Raw genomic sequence first — 14,197 nt, forward strand, 5'->3', positions numbered from 1 at the left:
TACTACAAGGTCATTAAGATAAGATGGGGCCTGATTATTTAAGACCTTGTATGTGAGGAGCAGGATTTTGAATGATGCATTGAGTTTTTCCTTTCCAGTCACCTTTCTCACTCACTATGTATTAACAGACCTCTCTGCATTGGAGTCTATTAGATAGATATGATACAAACCACTGCAGCACAGTACCTGTAATACCTACAGCATGTTCTAATCGCTCTAATAGGATATTATGGTCAACAGTATCGAACGCTGCACTGAGGTCTAGCAGGGCAAGCACAGAGATGAGTCCACTGTCAGAGGCCATAAGAAGATCATTTGTAACCTTCACTAAAGCTGTTTCTGTGCTGTGATGAGCTCTGAAACCTGACTGAAACTCTTCAAATAAACCTCTGCAGATGATCTGTTAGCTGTTTGACAACTACTCTTTCAAGGATGTTTGATATGAAAGGAAGGTTGGAGATTGGCCTATAATTAGCTAAGACTGCTGGGTCTAGAGATGCTTTTTGAGTAAAGGTTTAGCTACAGCCAGCTTGAAGGCCTGTGGTACATAGCCGATCATTAGAGATAGGTTGATCATATTTAAGATCGAAGAATTAATTAATGGCAGGACTTCTTTGAGCATTTTGTAGGAATGGGGTCTAAAAGACACGTTGATGGTTTGGAGGAAGTAATTATTGAAGTTAACTCAGAAAGATCAATTAGAGAAAAAGAGTCTAACTTAACATCAATGGTACTAAGAGTAGCTGTAGATAATATTACATCTGTGGGATGATTACTGGTAATTTTTTCTCTAATGATAAAAATGTTATTTGTGAAGAAGTTCATGAAGTCATTACTAGTTAACGTTAAAGGGATGGTTGGCTCAACAGAGCTCTGACTGTTTGTCAGCCTGGCTACAGAGCTGAAGAGAAACCTGGGGTTGTTCTTATTTTCTTCAATCAGTGATGAATAGTAAGATGTTCTGGCTTTGCGGAGGGCTTTCTTATAAAGCAGCAAACTATTTCTCCAGGCTAAATGATGATCCTCTAAATTTGTGACACGCCATTTCCTCTCCAGATTACGAGTCATCTGCTTTAGGCTACGTGTTTGAGAATTATACCACGGAGTCAGGTACTTCTGATTAGAGGCCTTAGTTTTCACAGGAGCTACAGTATCCAGAGTCGTACGTAGTGAGGAGGTGAAATTATTAACAAGATAATCGACCTCTGTTGGGGTAGCATTCAGATAGCTGCTCTGCTCTATGTTGGTACAGGGCATTGGAGATGATAACAGTGGGTGGATTATATTCTTAAACTTAGTTACAGCGCTTTCAGAAAGACATCTACTGTGATAAAGTCTACTCTCCACCACTGTGTAATCAATTATTGTAAATGTAAATGTTATCAGGAAATGATCAGACAGGAGAGGGTTTTCAGGAAACACTGTTAAATGTTCAGTTTCTATGCCATATGTTAAAACAAGATCTAGAGTGTGATTAAAGTGGTGGGTGGGTTCTTTTACATTTTGAGAGAAGCCAATTGAGTCTAATAACAGATTAAATGCCATGTTGAGGCTGTCATTTTTAGCATCTACATGGATGTTAAAATCACCCACAATAATTATTTTATCTGAGCTCAGAACTAAATTAGATATAAAGTCTGAGAAATCAGACAGAAACTCTGTGTAAGGCCCAGGTGGACGATAGATGATAACAAGTAAGACTGGTTTCTGAGTTTTACAGCTGGGGTGGACGAGGCTAAGCATCAGGCTTTCAAATGAATTAAAAGTCTGTCTTGGTCTTTCATTAATTAATAGGCCGGTGTGAAAAATTGCTGCCACACCTCCCCCTCGGCCTGTACTTCGAGATTTCTGGTAGTTAGAATGACTCGGGGGTGTTGATTCATTTAAACTAATATAATCATCCTGCTGCAACCAGGTTTCTGTAAGGCAGAGTAAATCGATTTGTTGATCAATTATTAAGTCATGTACTAACAGAGACTTGGAGGAGAGAGACCTAATATTTAATAATCCACATTTCACTGTTTTACTCTTTGGTTCAGATGTGGATACTGTATTGTTCTTTCTTTGTAATTGTTTATGTTTAAGTTGTTTGTTGCTGGTTTTTAGTTTGTTTTTTGTCTGTTTGGAAGCTGACACAGTCTCTATGGAGATGGGTTTTTGGGGGGGTAGCAGGAGGAGAGAAGCTGCAGAGAGGCGTGTAAGACTGCAACTCTGCTTCCTGGTCCCAACTCTGGATAGTCATATTTTGGGGGGTTTAATAAATTTGTCCATATTTCTAGAAATGAGAGCTGCTCCATCCAAAGTGGGATGGATGCCGTCTCTCCTAACAAGACCAGGTTTCCTCCAGAAGGTTTGCCAATTATCTATGAAGCCCACATCGTTTCTGGGACACCACTCAGACAGCCAGCAATTTAAGGAGAACATGCGGCTAAACATGTCACTCCTGGTCTGATTATGTTAGTGCGATCTGCCTTATTACAAACCTGCCATTACTGTGCATTTAGGTGACCATGATGAGAGACAGAGTCTGGCTCAGATGCTGGCAGTTCTCGTTGCAGTCTGCCGGTAGCGTCTCCTTTCAGGCCAGGATAGACGAATGTCACCGAGCAGTGACTCAGTTTGTGGTCAAAGGCTTGCACCCGTTTGCCACAGCAGATGATTTTCAATAAGTGAATGTGTTTAATTGTAGGCAGGGACATTACTGGATATTCTTTTGTAATTGCTACAGAATAATTGATGTTATACTTTGTTATTGCTACTGAAGAATATTTATTTTATTATTTTACATTTACAATATTTTTTCCTGGGGATCCTGTGACACCCCATTGAAGAACCGTAGGCTGTGGATCTCTTAAGATCTCACTGTTGGGTTTGTAAGGCCATGTTACTCCTAAATTTCTATCTTGTTCAAAGAGAAGATATAAAACAAAGTTCTAAGCTAATCGACCTTAGTGTTCTCCTTTTTTAAAAAGAATCAATAAAGAATCGAATCGTTAAACAGAATCGAAAATGGAATCGGAATCATGAAAATCTTATCAATACCCATCCTTAGTGCTAGTAGTGATACAGGCTATGGAGTCTGAGGTTTCTTTGAGGCCTCCCTCACACGGACACCAGTCAGCGACCATCCAGGGAAAAGTCTTTTGTGAAAAGTTGGTACACAGTTGCTGGTGATGTTTGGTAGATGCTAGCTTGCATAGAGGGATAAAGTGCTGATGGTTCTTACGTAGCACATTTCTACTACTGAGCAATCAAAGCACTTATACAACTCACCAGTGTTGGGCAAGTTACTTTGAAAAAGTAATTAATTATAGTTACTAGTTACTTCTTCAAAAAAGTAACTGAGTTAGTAACTGAGTTACAAGATTAGTACTTAATTACTTGAAAAGTAACTATTGTGTTACTTAAACAAAAGGTTTAACCCTGGGGTCCAGGGTATAATCGGCCATTTTTGACCACTTCTGATGTTTCCTCTACATTTCACCTTTCACCTACATTTCCTTTGTCTTGTTTGGTTCATTCTTTTCAGCACAACCTCACGTGTCTGAATTTAGTCATGTTTTCATTTTGACAAACTGTATTAACACAACTGATCTAAAATCAGACAAAAAACACAAAATCAGAGTAGAAAGTTATATTTTTTACTGTAACAGCCACAAACATGTTTATTGAATCATATTTCATAACTTTAAATGTAAATATAAATTACAATTTTAAAATCATATTCACAAGTTTTACAACAAAATTACTTGCAGCCATTTATATTTTACCCTTTTTTTATAACCACTTCAAACTGTTTACAGAACAATCAGCTGTTCTTCAATAAGATGCCACACAAGTTATTTGTACCACTGCAAATATTTCTGTCCACTATAAAGGAAACATCACAGCCTGATACCTGCAGGTCTGACAGCAGCAGGTGTGTCACTCCTGTTTCTACCTGGAGACAGCAGTCGCCTCATTGTTCTGACACACGACACAGAACTATCCACAACACTACACACTAACTACACAAGACAGCACACTAACTACACAAGACAACACATTAACTACACAAGACAGCACATTAACTACAGAAGACAGCACATTAACTACAGAAGACAGCACATTAACTACAGAAGACAGCACATTAACTACACACTGCAAACACGCTAAACGTCACAAATCTCTCACATCTCAAAACTCTCTCTCTCTCTCTTTTCCCCCTCTTCCTAAACAACCAAACGTCATGTTGCCATATCATCATTTTTGATTGGTCGATGTGGTGCATTTTTCCACCAACATTAACACTAGGAGTCCCAGGCTTCTACCTTTCTACCTTTAAAACCCACCACCAGCCAAATGGCTGGTAGGCTTTTAGCTAGGCTTTAGCTTCAGCCAAGTGGAAGCTAAATTGGCTAGTCATTCATATGTAAATTAGGTTGTTAGCTGGGAATTCTGGAGGGAGGGGAGTGGGGGTGTGTGGATGAGGGGGTGGGGGAGCTGCTAAAAGCTGTGAACTTCCTTTTGTGTTTCATCTTGATGCATTCTCAATCATCCAGGGAAATAAATCTCCAAAAGTCACCAACTTGGAGTGTTTCAGTTTGCCATCTTAGGGAGAAATCAACACACATGGGTGTATGTCCTTTGTTGCTGAGATTTATTGATAAAAACAGTACAAAAAACCAACCATTTGTACACATGTTTACAAATAATAATAAAAAGTGAGTGAGTACATTTCAACATTTTCAGCAATCACTCACAATCCTGGCACTGCCATGGTATCTGTCGTCTGCATTTACCACATGTGTATCTGTAGCAGTGAACACATCGCACAGTGGCATGATTGTTCTTGCATTTGTGTTTGACCTGACACATGGCTCTTTTTCCAGGACTAGGTGTGGAGGGTTGTGTCCGAAGCAACTGTTCTTTTCTTGCCTTCTTCTCAGCTACATGAGAGTGAGCCAACTCTCTTGCAAGCTCCACCACATTTACATATGAATGACTAGCCAATCCACTAGTGGATTGAGGAATTTCCCTGCGAATCTTGTTGACTGTGCCGAGGATGGTGGTTTTCAGTCTAAGAAGTTTTTGCGCAAGTGAAAGCGATGTGAAAAAATTGTCCGTGGTAACATTTCTGCCCTTGTCTAGGAATGGTTCCATCAGCCTCATTACTACATTTTCAGAAAGTCTCTCCCCAGTGGGACGATTGGGGTCCTTGCCAAGATATGGGAAGACATTGCAAATGTACTTGGATTTTAGGTCGCAAGCCACCCAAAACTTGATCCCAAACTTGTCAGGTTTACTTGCAATATACTGCAGGAAACAGCACCGAGTCTTTGATGGGAAAAGCTGTTCATCAACGGTGATATGTAGACCAGGGTTGTAGCACGTGATGCAGTTGGTGACCAATGATCCCCACACACTGGAAATTGCAGCGAACTTATCAGTCTTTGCTCGATTTGCTCCATTGTGGCATCAATCAGACCACTGGTATAATGTTGAAATGTACTCACTCACTTTTTATTATTATTTGTAAATATGTGTACAAATGGTTGGTTTTTTGTACTGTTTTTATCAATAAATCTCAGCAACAAAGGACCTACACCCATGTGTGTTGATTTCTCCCTAAGACGGCAAACTGAAACACTCCAAGTTGGTGACTTTTGGAGATTTATTTCCCTGGATGATTGAGAATGCATCAAGATGAAACACAAAAGGAAGTTCACAGCTTTTAGCAGCTCCCCCACCCCCTCATCCACACACCCCCACTCCCCTCCCTCCAGAATTTCCAGCTAACAACCTAATATACATATGAATGACTAGCCAATTTAGCTTCCACTTGGCTGAAGCTAAAGCTTAGCTAAAAGCCATTTGGCTGCTCTCCGGGTTTTAAAGGTAGAAAAAGCCAAATGGCAGTCCGTGCCAAGATAGCAAGGAAACATTGAAACACTGTTGAGTCAATATCAGGCTGTGTCATTGAATCAACGTTGAAGTGTGACGTTGACCTAACGTCACTCTTGCACCCGTTTTTAATGTTGAAACAACGTCAGGTTTTGATGTTGAATCAATGTTGAAACCTGACATTGATTCAACGTTGTATTTTCTAATACTGTTGACATTGAAACAATGTCAGATTCTGATATTGAAACACTGTTGAGCTATGGTGTTGATTTTCCACCTCTGTCGCACAGTGGCTTTTTATTAAAACAACAGTTAAATCATGACTGGAAATCTACCTCTCTTTATAGGTATTTTAACCAATACTAAACTACTGCATGTTTCCATCAATACTTAAACCACCTAAACACATAATTGTACTTATTCCTCAAATTGGACACCCTTTATAAAAAACAAAAACAAATGTCTCACGATGTATCATGTCAATATTATTATCCTAAAATAAGAAAGCATTGCATGTGATGTAACAGAGAAAAAAAATAAACAAAAAAGGTCAATAGGCATGTTTCGTTTGCTAAATACTTTATTAAAACACAGTTTTCTATTTACATTTATGTTTAACATAAATTTGTAATTTTTTACTCCGGGATGGGGATGCATGATGTGCGTCCTGCACCACCCAAACGATCTGGGGCGTACCGGAGCCATTTCTGCACTGCTTGTGCAAAGACAAACTCGGACATAGAGTTTGCCCCTAACTGCTGCGTCAGGCAATCTAGGACAAAAATACACACACACACACACACACACAAAAAGTGAATTAGAGCACATGAATAAGCTCATGTTATAGCACATGATAAATACTTTTTTGCCCCACTGTAACTGTCTTCAGCGGGGAGAAAGTATGTAAACTCCTAGGCTGATAAACATGAAAGTCACCAGGCGTAAATCTGCAAACTGCCGCATTTGATTCCCAAAGAGCTATGAGCGGAAAAAGTGATAAGTCTTAGCATGGTGTGCCGTGTATCCTTTAAAACAAAATAAACATGGGGTCCTTGGGCTGTACAAACTACAACCCGAGGACTAAACAAGCCAAAGACCAAAGACTCCATCTCCAGATTAACCGGACATGAAAGTCTTGTTATTAAGAAAGACAAAGTAATATAGCAAAAAAACGGTAAAACTTACCAAATATGCATTTGCAGAGTGCTGTATCTTTAAATGCCCTTTTTTGCTTTGTCTGGTCCTTGGTTTTTTTCCCTGCCCAGTTTAGTAACGAGGCCAGCTCGTTTGTAATGGCATAAGCCATTACACGGCAGACTCGCACCTCCAGTGTGGTCCCTCCAATCAAGGCAAGGCGTCTCACCTATAGACACATTTCAATAGATGGAATTAGCGTGTCTCATGTCTTAAATGTGTATGCAAGTGCTTGTGTGTTTAATCAACAGGCCGTTGTTATGTATTTAAATCACAGCTATTACACTTTATAGTTACAAAGTGTACATAAACTTTATATACTTACCATTGCCTTATTTGCCTCTATTGATTGAAGAGCTGCCTCTGCATTGTTTAGCTCCTCCATGTTGTGCAAGGGCAAATCCAGAGACAGTACCCCAGCATCTACCGAATCATTGCAGCCGGTATTGCGGATGGCTCTGACCTCATCACGCAGTTCGTTCACAGCTCTCGTCAGGTCTGACAGCATAGTTAATATCTTTTGTGAGGTCGCATCTGTTTAAAAAAAACAAAAAAACAAAAAACAATTCTAGAAAGATTAATGGCTTAAGCAGTGAGAGGCAAAAAATTAATATATCCATAAGTGACGGTGTAACATTCTGCATTCAAGTATAAGTTGTTCTAACTCACATATATTTGATATTTGTATACGGTATGTAGCTTGCCATCACCAGTGCGTGAATTATGTGTGAATGGATGGATGAGTGAATGTGTAAAGCGCTTTGGGGTCCTTAGGGACTAGTTAAAGCGCTGTACAAATATAGGCCATTTACCATTTATACCATGTAAAATGTGAAATTCCAAGATTTTCGAACTTGCCTTGTAATAGTGGCCTCACAGAGTCTCTGGAATCTACAGAAAAACAAATCACAACAAGATGACATTCAGGAGTATAAACTGGTGTTTTGAAGATAAGAGTACAATGACATTGTGATTCAGCTTTAAAAGTATTTTAAAAGCATACTGTCTACAGGGAAGTCCTCGACATCAGACTCTGCATGCTGGGGAGATCGCAAAGCTGTGTCGGTTTGCGTGTTGTGCCGTGGTGGCGAAAGGTGCCGGAAGCTGGGTGGGGCATTATGATGCCTGCTGTCAGTGGGCTGGGGGGAAGACTGCGGAGTGGTGAGGGCTGTTTAGAAAAAGATAATTTTTTTTAATTATTTAAGAATACAGACAACTTGTCAAAAAAGTTTCCTTGTGTCACACACAGATATGTACAAAGACACTAGACAGTATTTTATTACCTGGTATTTTCACTCGAGGGGCCTGGGCAAACCGTTTTTTTGTGGGCTGCTCATCCTCTGAGTCACTATATGTGTACACGGGATTTGGTCTAAAGAAAAAAAAAGTTGAAAACGGTCATAGGTAATTATAAATGTGCGTTTGGAATATTTTTTCCTAAAGTTACAGTTTGATTTCTAACAACACACACATGAAACGGAGATGTGCAAGAAAGTACAGTATACAAGGAATTTTTGAAGTGCACAAGTGTACACGGCTTCGCGTTTTTAAAAAGTTTACAAGCTTCCACTTTTTTGGACTATATTATGTGGTGATATTGCAGTATGCAAGCACCACAGATAAGTATAAAAGACAAGATCATAAATTCTTAGCAATCACAGATATGTTTGTGAAATAAAAATTTTTTTACTTGTGCTTTCTTTTATGACTGGTCGGAGTTTCAGCTTCGGACTGAAGGTCAGACGTATCACAGTGTTCACTTAGATATTTCTGAAGACTGCGTTCTGCTTCGTGAAATGTGTCTGGAAGTACAAACACAATGTATGGCCAGACATAAATTAGGACACGAAAAACTTGTTATTGTTACATTTATACAACACCAATCCAGATGATACCCACCATGGCTTATTAGAAGTCGGACTGGTGCATAGGTGAGCCATGTTGCACCAGGATGAACTCTCCTCTTTACTGCGTCGTGGATCCTGAATGTGTCTCGCGGAGGATATGGAGGCCATGACAATTTCTCCCCATTTATCCATGTACTAGGGACTATTTCTGTACCACCAGTGCTGAACTGCACAATGCACCAGTCTTTCATTTTTATCTTTTTTTTTTGGAGTCCTTTTTGCCCTGTCTAGTATAAACAGGAAACAGATAATTATAATATATTTTTCATAGTCACTACAAAACTTGATCTATTGACTGAACTAAATAATAAATAATAGCTTAAAATGTATATAGGCAACAATTACAAGCACACACGATAAAACAAACTTTTTTTTTTATTGACTGCATGATTGGCAATGCAATGAAAGCTGTGTTGTCTGGACAAAGAAAATATTTGGCAGTAATATTATTGAGCTTTGTAATGCCAGGTCTGCTGTTCAGCTGCGACACTCTGTAGCATCCAATTCTGGATGACGGTAAGGGGTACTGAAAGTAAGACTCTTTGTGACAAAACTTTTGGAAAATAACAAATGTGTCACCATCTACTTTCACAATGTTGCGGATTAAAGCAATGTCATCGACTACCTGCACACAGTTGTCCCCATCCCCAACAGACAAGATGTACTTTTCTGTCACTACTTTCTTGTACTGCTCTGAATGGTGTATCGGAGCCACAAGTGGACCATCATAATGCTGATGCATTAACTTTTGTGCTTTTCTTTGTGGTGCTGGCTTCACATCCGGTTTTTCAGAAAGTCTTTTTACAATTTGTTGTAAAGGCAAGTGAGGCTTTCGCAAGAGATGTTTAATCTGGCCTAAGTAATTTTCATAGGGGAAAGCAGCAATGTTATCTAACGGGCCAAAGAGTCGATATTCTTCTGACAGGTGTGTCAGCTGGTGTACGTTGTATGTGATTTCATCCCTACCATACAATTCGCCGAAGTGAGAAACAAATGACACCAGGAATTCTTTGGCACAATCGACCATTTCATTAGACATAGAGGGGGATAACAGCAGATGCATTGCTACAGAAAACAACATAAAGTTATCATAGAACTCAACTGGAATGCTATTCCTAAGCACTACGGGCCCTGTGTACAACATAAAATTTCGCAACTCTGTTGCTTTCCATCTATCAATTTCAGACAATTCCCTGGGCTTGCGGTTAAACTCATTTGGTGTATAAGGTCGCAGAGCTTTCAACTTTTCTGAAATTTCACCTACTGTTCGACTGGACAGCCTTGTTGCAAGTACTTTGCCCTTTATCCACAAGTATATAAGTTTTCTTGTGACTCCAAGACAACATAGATGCATATAATCCAAGGGAAACATTGTTATCATCTTAACCATACCAGCTAAAGGAGACAATGTTTGATTCAAGTGGTGGTCTTCATCAATCATCAACTGAAAATCTGCATCCATTCTAAGCTTTGCATTAACTTCTGGGTACGTCATTTTGTTCTTCCATTCACCTGCTTGAACACATTTATCACAACCAGAATAACCATTATGAGCCTTTATGTTTTTAATGAAAGCTCTTGCAGGTGCATCACACACAAATGAACATACTTTAACTGTTATCTGGCAGCTATTGTAGATAATGCCATACTTCAAAATGTGCATGAGGTCCTTCACAAATGGGTCCAAGAACTGAACTACACTTTTTGGCTTACCCAGACCACAGTAGAGACCAACAAGGAATGGTGATTTTGTGTAGTCAACATTTGCAATTGCAAGAATTGGCCAGAACTGAAGTTTACTGCTTTTGAAAAGGGGTAAACCATCTATATTAAACTGCAATTTTAAGTCGTTCAACTTGGCAGGCAAGATCAAGCATTTGAGTCGAGAGACCAACCCTTTAGCCAAACCAAAATGATGGTATTCCCCACCATCCATTTTTATTGTGTTTATTTGACCTTGCGTTCTGAGAACTGTCCTGGCATCTTTTGGTAGGTCTGGGTGAGATACACGCAAAATTCCCAAGAGTGCTGTTACTGCCACCAACGAGACTGAAAATGTAGAAGCCCAGTATCTTAAACTTGTTATTAAGAATTCAGTATTTGGCGCTTTGTCATCAGCTTCAGCATCACTATTATCAGAATCAAACGGTGGAGCATGGCAACCAAAGCTGTCAAAACTAAAGTCACAGTCATTATCCTTGTCGGGTGATACATAGGTCTCACATACTTCTGAAATCTGCTCATAGTGACTGGTAAATACTTGACTATCTATACCTGGGTGACAACAGTGGGACACACCAGACTCTTCTGCAACCTGCGGTCGCTTAACTTCGACTTGTGCATTGCTGTTTTGTTTGTGTTTTTCAGCAACCATCTCTTTAAAGTGCCTGAGTATATCGGACTCTGCTGCCTCAACCATTTTCCGTAATTTGCGCCTCCTTGACCAGCGTGATGTCATTGTCAGTGTATATCAGATTAAACAAATAGTGCTATATTTGGAAATAGCCAAAATAAGCAAATTGTTTAACACTAGGAATTTGAGGACGTGAGCTTCTTACTTATCGATGGGTGGATGGTAGTTACCAAATCAGATCTGTAAAAAAGAGGGGAAAAGGGAACAATGTCAATAAAGAGGGAAAACTAGATACAAAGACGGCTCAGAGAAGCTATTTTCTAAAACTCCGTTTTTTGCATTTACGTGTGGACGAGAAAAACAGAAAAAACGCAGCGTCAAAGGTGTGCGCCTTTTTTGATGTCACACTGTGCACCACGTTATTGTTTCGGTGAAATGAATTTCTACAATACTGTTACTGTTAATTGTACTCTCTGCAGTGTTTACATGCTTACATATACACACACAGTTACTGTCCGTCCACACATACAACTCGGTTCTGCTTCTATGCCCCATCTTTGTTTACCATTTCCCACCGAGGCCTCTAGACTTCTGATTGGCCAACATTTCTACACGGTTAGGAATATAGCGCCACCTGTTGCTTTGGCATGTTCCTAGCAGCGTTTTCCTTCATTTCTGCCTTTACGTGTGGACGGGATTATTTTTTAAAACGAAAACGGAAAATCTCAGTTTTCAAAAAGTTTTCAGCGTGGAACGTAAAGTCTGAATTGAGTGCGAATCGAAGCGGGTGCTCACCAATCATTAAAAGTAACAAAGTCATTGAACACATTTATACAGTTACCTTTACGTTTATCAATCATATATCACAGATTTACAATTTTTTGTAGTACTATGCTAAAAAGCAACTACAGAGTGAAAGTCTGGGTCAAGCGCCGAGGCGACGGCAAGAACAAAGGAACCCTCGAAGCGTTAAAGCTAGTTTTGTAAGGGAATATAACGGAAAAGTATGAAACGAAAATGTTTTCTTTGTTGATAGACTTTGTTCGCAGTGCAATTTATTTGTTGCCGGATTGTAAGATGAAAGTAGACACAATTTCGGGCTCCCACATTTTATCCGAAACTTTACATTAACAAGTTTTTTTTTTTTTTTTACTGTTATTCAAATGCAACCGTGGAAATAACGAATAGAACAAAAGTCATTCATTCTTACCTTATACTAATCGTGGTGCAGGCCAGTGCAGTGCATGAACTGATGCCTTCTCCGGTCAATTCCGCTGAGAGTAAATCTAATGTCCCGCTCTACTGTACAAGACAATGGTTACCTGGAGGGATGTACCAATGTGATAGGGGTGCTGCGGAATAGTCCAAGTGGTTGCAGCTTTAATTTCCCGCTCAACCATAAATCGATGGTTTTTCAACGTGATTGTTGTCACCTTGTCAACTATAAATAGATCAACAATCAACGATGACAGAACAACAGTGAATCAATGTTATTTCAATGTCAGTGTCAGGTTTCATCAGTATTTCAATGTTGTTTCAACATTGGTTTTGTGTTGACATTTCAATCCTGACGATTCTGATGGTTCAGATGGAAAATCAACATCTGTTCAATGTCTCCTTGCTATCTGGGTGGTGATGTAAGCGCTAACGGGCTGTTTCTTGTTTGCTCATAAGCAGAGAGATCTGGCTGCGCTGTCCTCAGACAGTAAACGTGACGAAACTATTGAGGAAAAAACGCCGTATAAATTGTTTATAATGACTCTGGTTTTACGTGTCCTATCAACACAGTTTATAAACTGGTATATGTCACCTTGTTGCTTTGTCTTTAAGTGGTCATGTGATTGACTGACCACGACTACTTTATTCTTCCTCAGTCAAACAGCAGCACTCATGCCATTGTTTTCCCCCCTTAGCTCCAGGTGTTGTGCCAAAAAGTGATTGCCGCCTGCAGGAGCGCGCAGCTGCTTAAAGCTACTTCCGTGCAGCTGATATAAGGTGCAGTAAGCTGAACACAGCTTCAACCGACTGTTTGTTTAAAAATAGTAACGCGACCGCATTTTCTTGTTAATAACGGTAACGGCGTTGTAACGATGGAAATAGTAATTAGTTAGATTACTCGTTACTGAAAAAAGTAACGCCGTTATTCCCATCACTGCAACTCACCCATGTCTCATTTATCCCCTTTTTCTACTAAGTGCTTTCTATCGAACATTCACACTCAGTGGATGCATCGGAGAGCAGCTTGGGGGTTCAGTATCTAAGATCTAAAACCACCTGAAAGCCTCCTTGTAGTTGCTTTGGTTCCTAGTAGCAGTTGCCAGTAACTTGCGTGGTAGATGCCAATTTGTGTATAAACACTACAAACAACACAAAAATGGAAACCTTTTGTGTCGTTTGCAGTGATAACTTTTACTTTGAAGGTGAACATTCAGTGTGTTTAACAAGAGCTTGAGAGGAGCTTGTCCATTTAGTGCTCGGTGTGTAAGTGTGAGAATTTAAAATCCAATTGGAGCCAGTTTAAAGACAATCAAATAAGTACAATGTGACCTTGTTTGCTTGCTGGAGTGTGCTGGAGTCTGGCTGCAGGATCTTGTATTGCTTGGAGACGTGACAGAAATTATTTGTCTAAGCAGGTGTTACAATAATCTAATAAGGATATAAACGGATTTCCAACAACGTTTTCTAATATTTTGCTTAAAAATGGTAATTTTGTAATAGTTTGGTGGTAAGATTTCTAACTAATGAATTCTATATAGAGAGGGAGAGAATGAAGTGAATGACTCAGAGCTCTGAGGGAAATGAGGAACCACAAGGAGAATCTGGATGTTAAGTCTGTCACCTTATTTACAAAATGATTAAG

The 14,197-nt window shown here is 39.5% G+C and overlaps 2 protein-coding genes and 1 long non-coding RNA gene across 3 annotated transcripts; all 3 read right to left on the reverse strand.

Annotated features, from left to right (window-relative positions):
• Positions 1-6,518: 6,518 nt before the first annotated feature.
• On the reverse strand, positions 6,519-11,442 carry LOC146658372 (uncharacterized). The gene is made up of 5 exons (XM_085424225.1): positions 11,159-11,442; positions 8,081-8,226; positions 7,403-7,611; positions 7,069-7,246; positions 6,519-6,655 (listed from the first exon to the last, which is right to left on the reverse strand). The coding sequence occupies exons 1-5, from the start codon at positions 11,440-11,442 to the stop codon at positions 6,519-6,521; spliced, it is 954 nt and encodes a 317-aa protein (XP_085280351.1).
• Positions 8,298-9,205, reverse strand: LOC146658373 (uncharacterized). The gene is made up of 3 exons (XR_014913864.1): positions 8,977-9,205; positions 8,768-8,879; positions 8,298-8,449 (listed from the first exon to the last, which is right to left on the reverse strand). It is a non-coding gene; the product is annotated as an uncharacterized LOC146658373 (long non-coding RNA).
• On the reverse strand, positions 9,360-11,141 carry LOC146658374 (uncharacterized). The gene is made up of 3 exons (XM_085424115.1): positions 11,132-11,141; positions 9,473-11,090; positions 9,360-9,366 (listed from the first exon to the last, which is right to left on the reverse strand). Exons 1-3 carry the CDS (start codon positions 11,139-11,141, stop codon positions 9,360-9,362), a joined length of 1,635 nt encoding a protein of 544 aa, XP_085280241.1.
• Positions 11,443-14,197: the final 2,755 nt, after the last annotated feature.

The sequence above is a fragment of the Rhamphochromis longiceps genome, linkage group LG11, assembly GCF_057381845.1.
Source record: "Rhamphochromis longiceps isolate RC_006_pf linkage group LG11, R_longiceps_female_GT1.1, whole genome shotgun sequence".
Lineage (NCBI taxonomy): Eukaryota > Metazoa > Chordata > Actinopteri > Cichliformes > Cichlidae > Rhamphochromis > Rhamphochromis longiceps.

Bases quoted from the DNA above. Each gene is read 5' to 3' on its own strand.
- LOC146658372 (XM_085424225.1), bottom strand. From the start codon at position 11,442: ATGACATCACGCTGGTCAAGGAGGCGCAAATTACGGAAAATGGTTGAG. The intron at 8,227-11,158 runs TGACAGCTTTGG...CACTCCGCAGTC, and splicing joins AATGACTGTGACTTTAGTTT to TTCCCCCCAGCCCACTGACA. The intron at 7,247-7,402 runs GTAAGTATATAA...ATGTGTCTATAG, and splicing joins TAGAGGCAAATAAGGCAATG to GTGAGACGCCTTGCCTTGAT.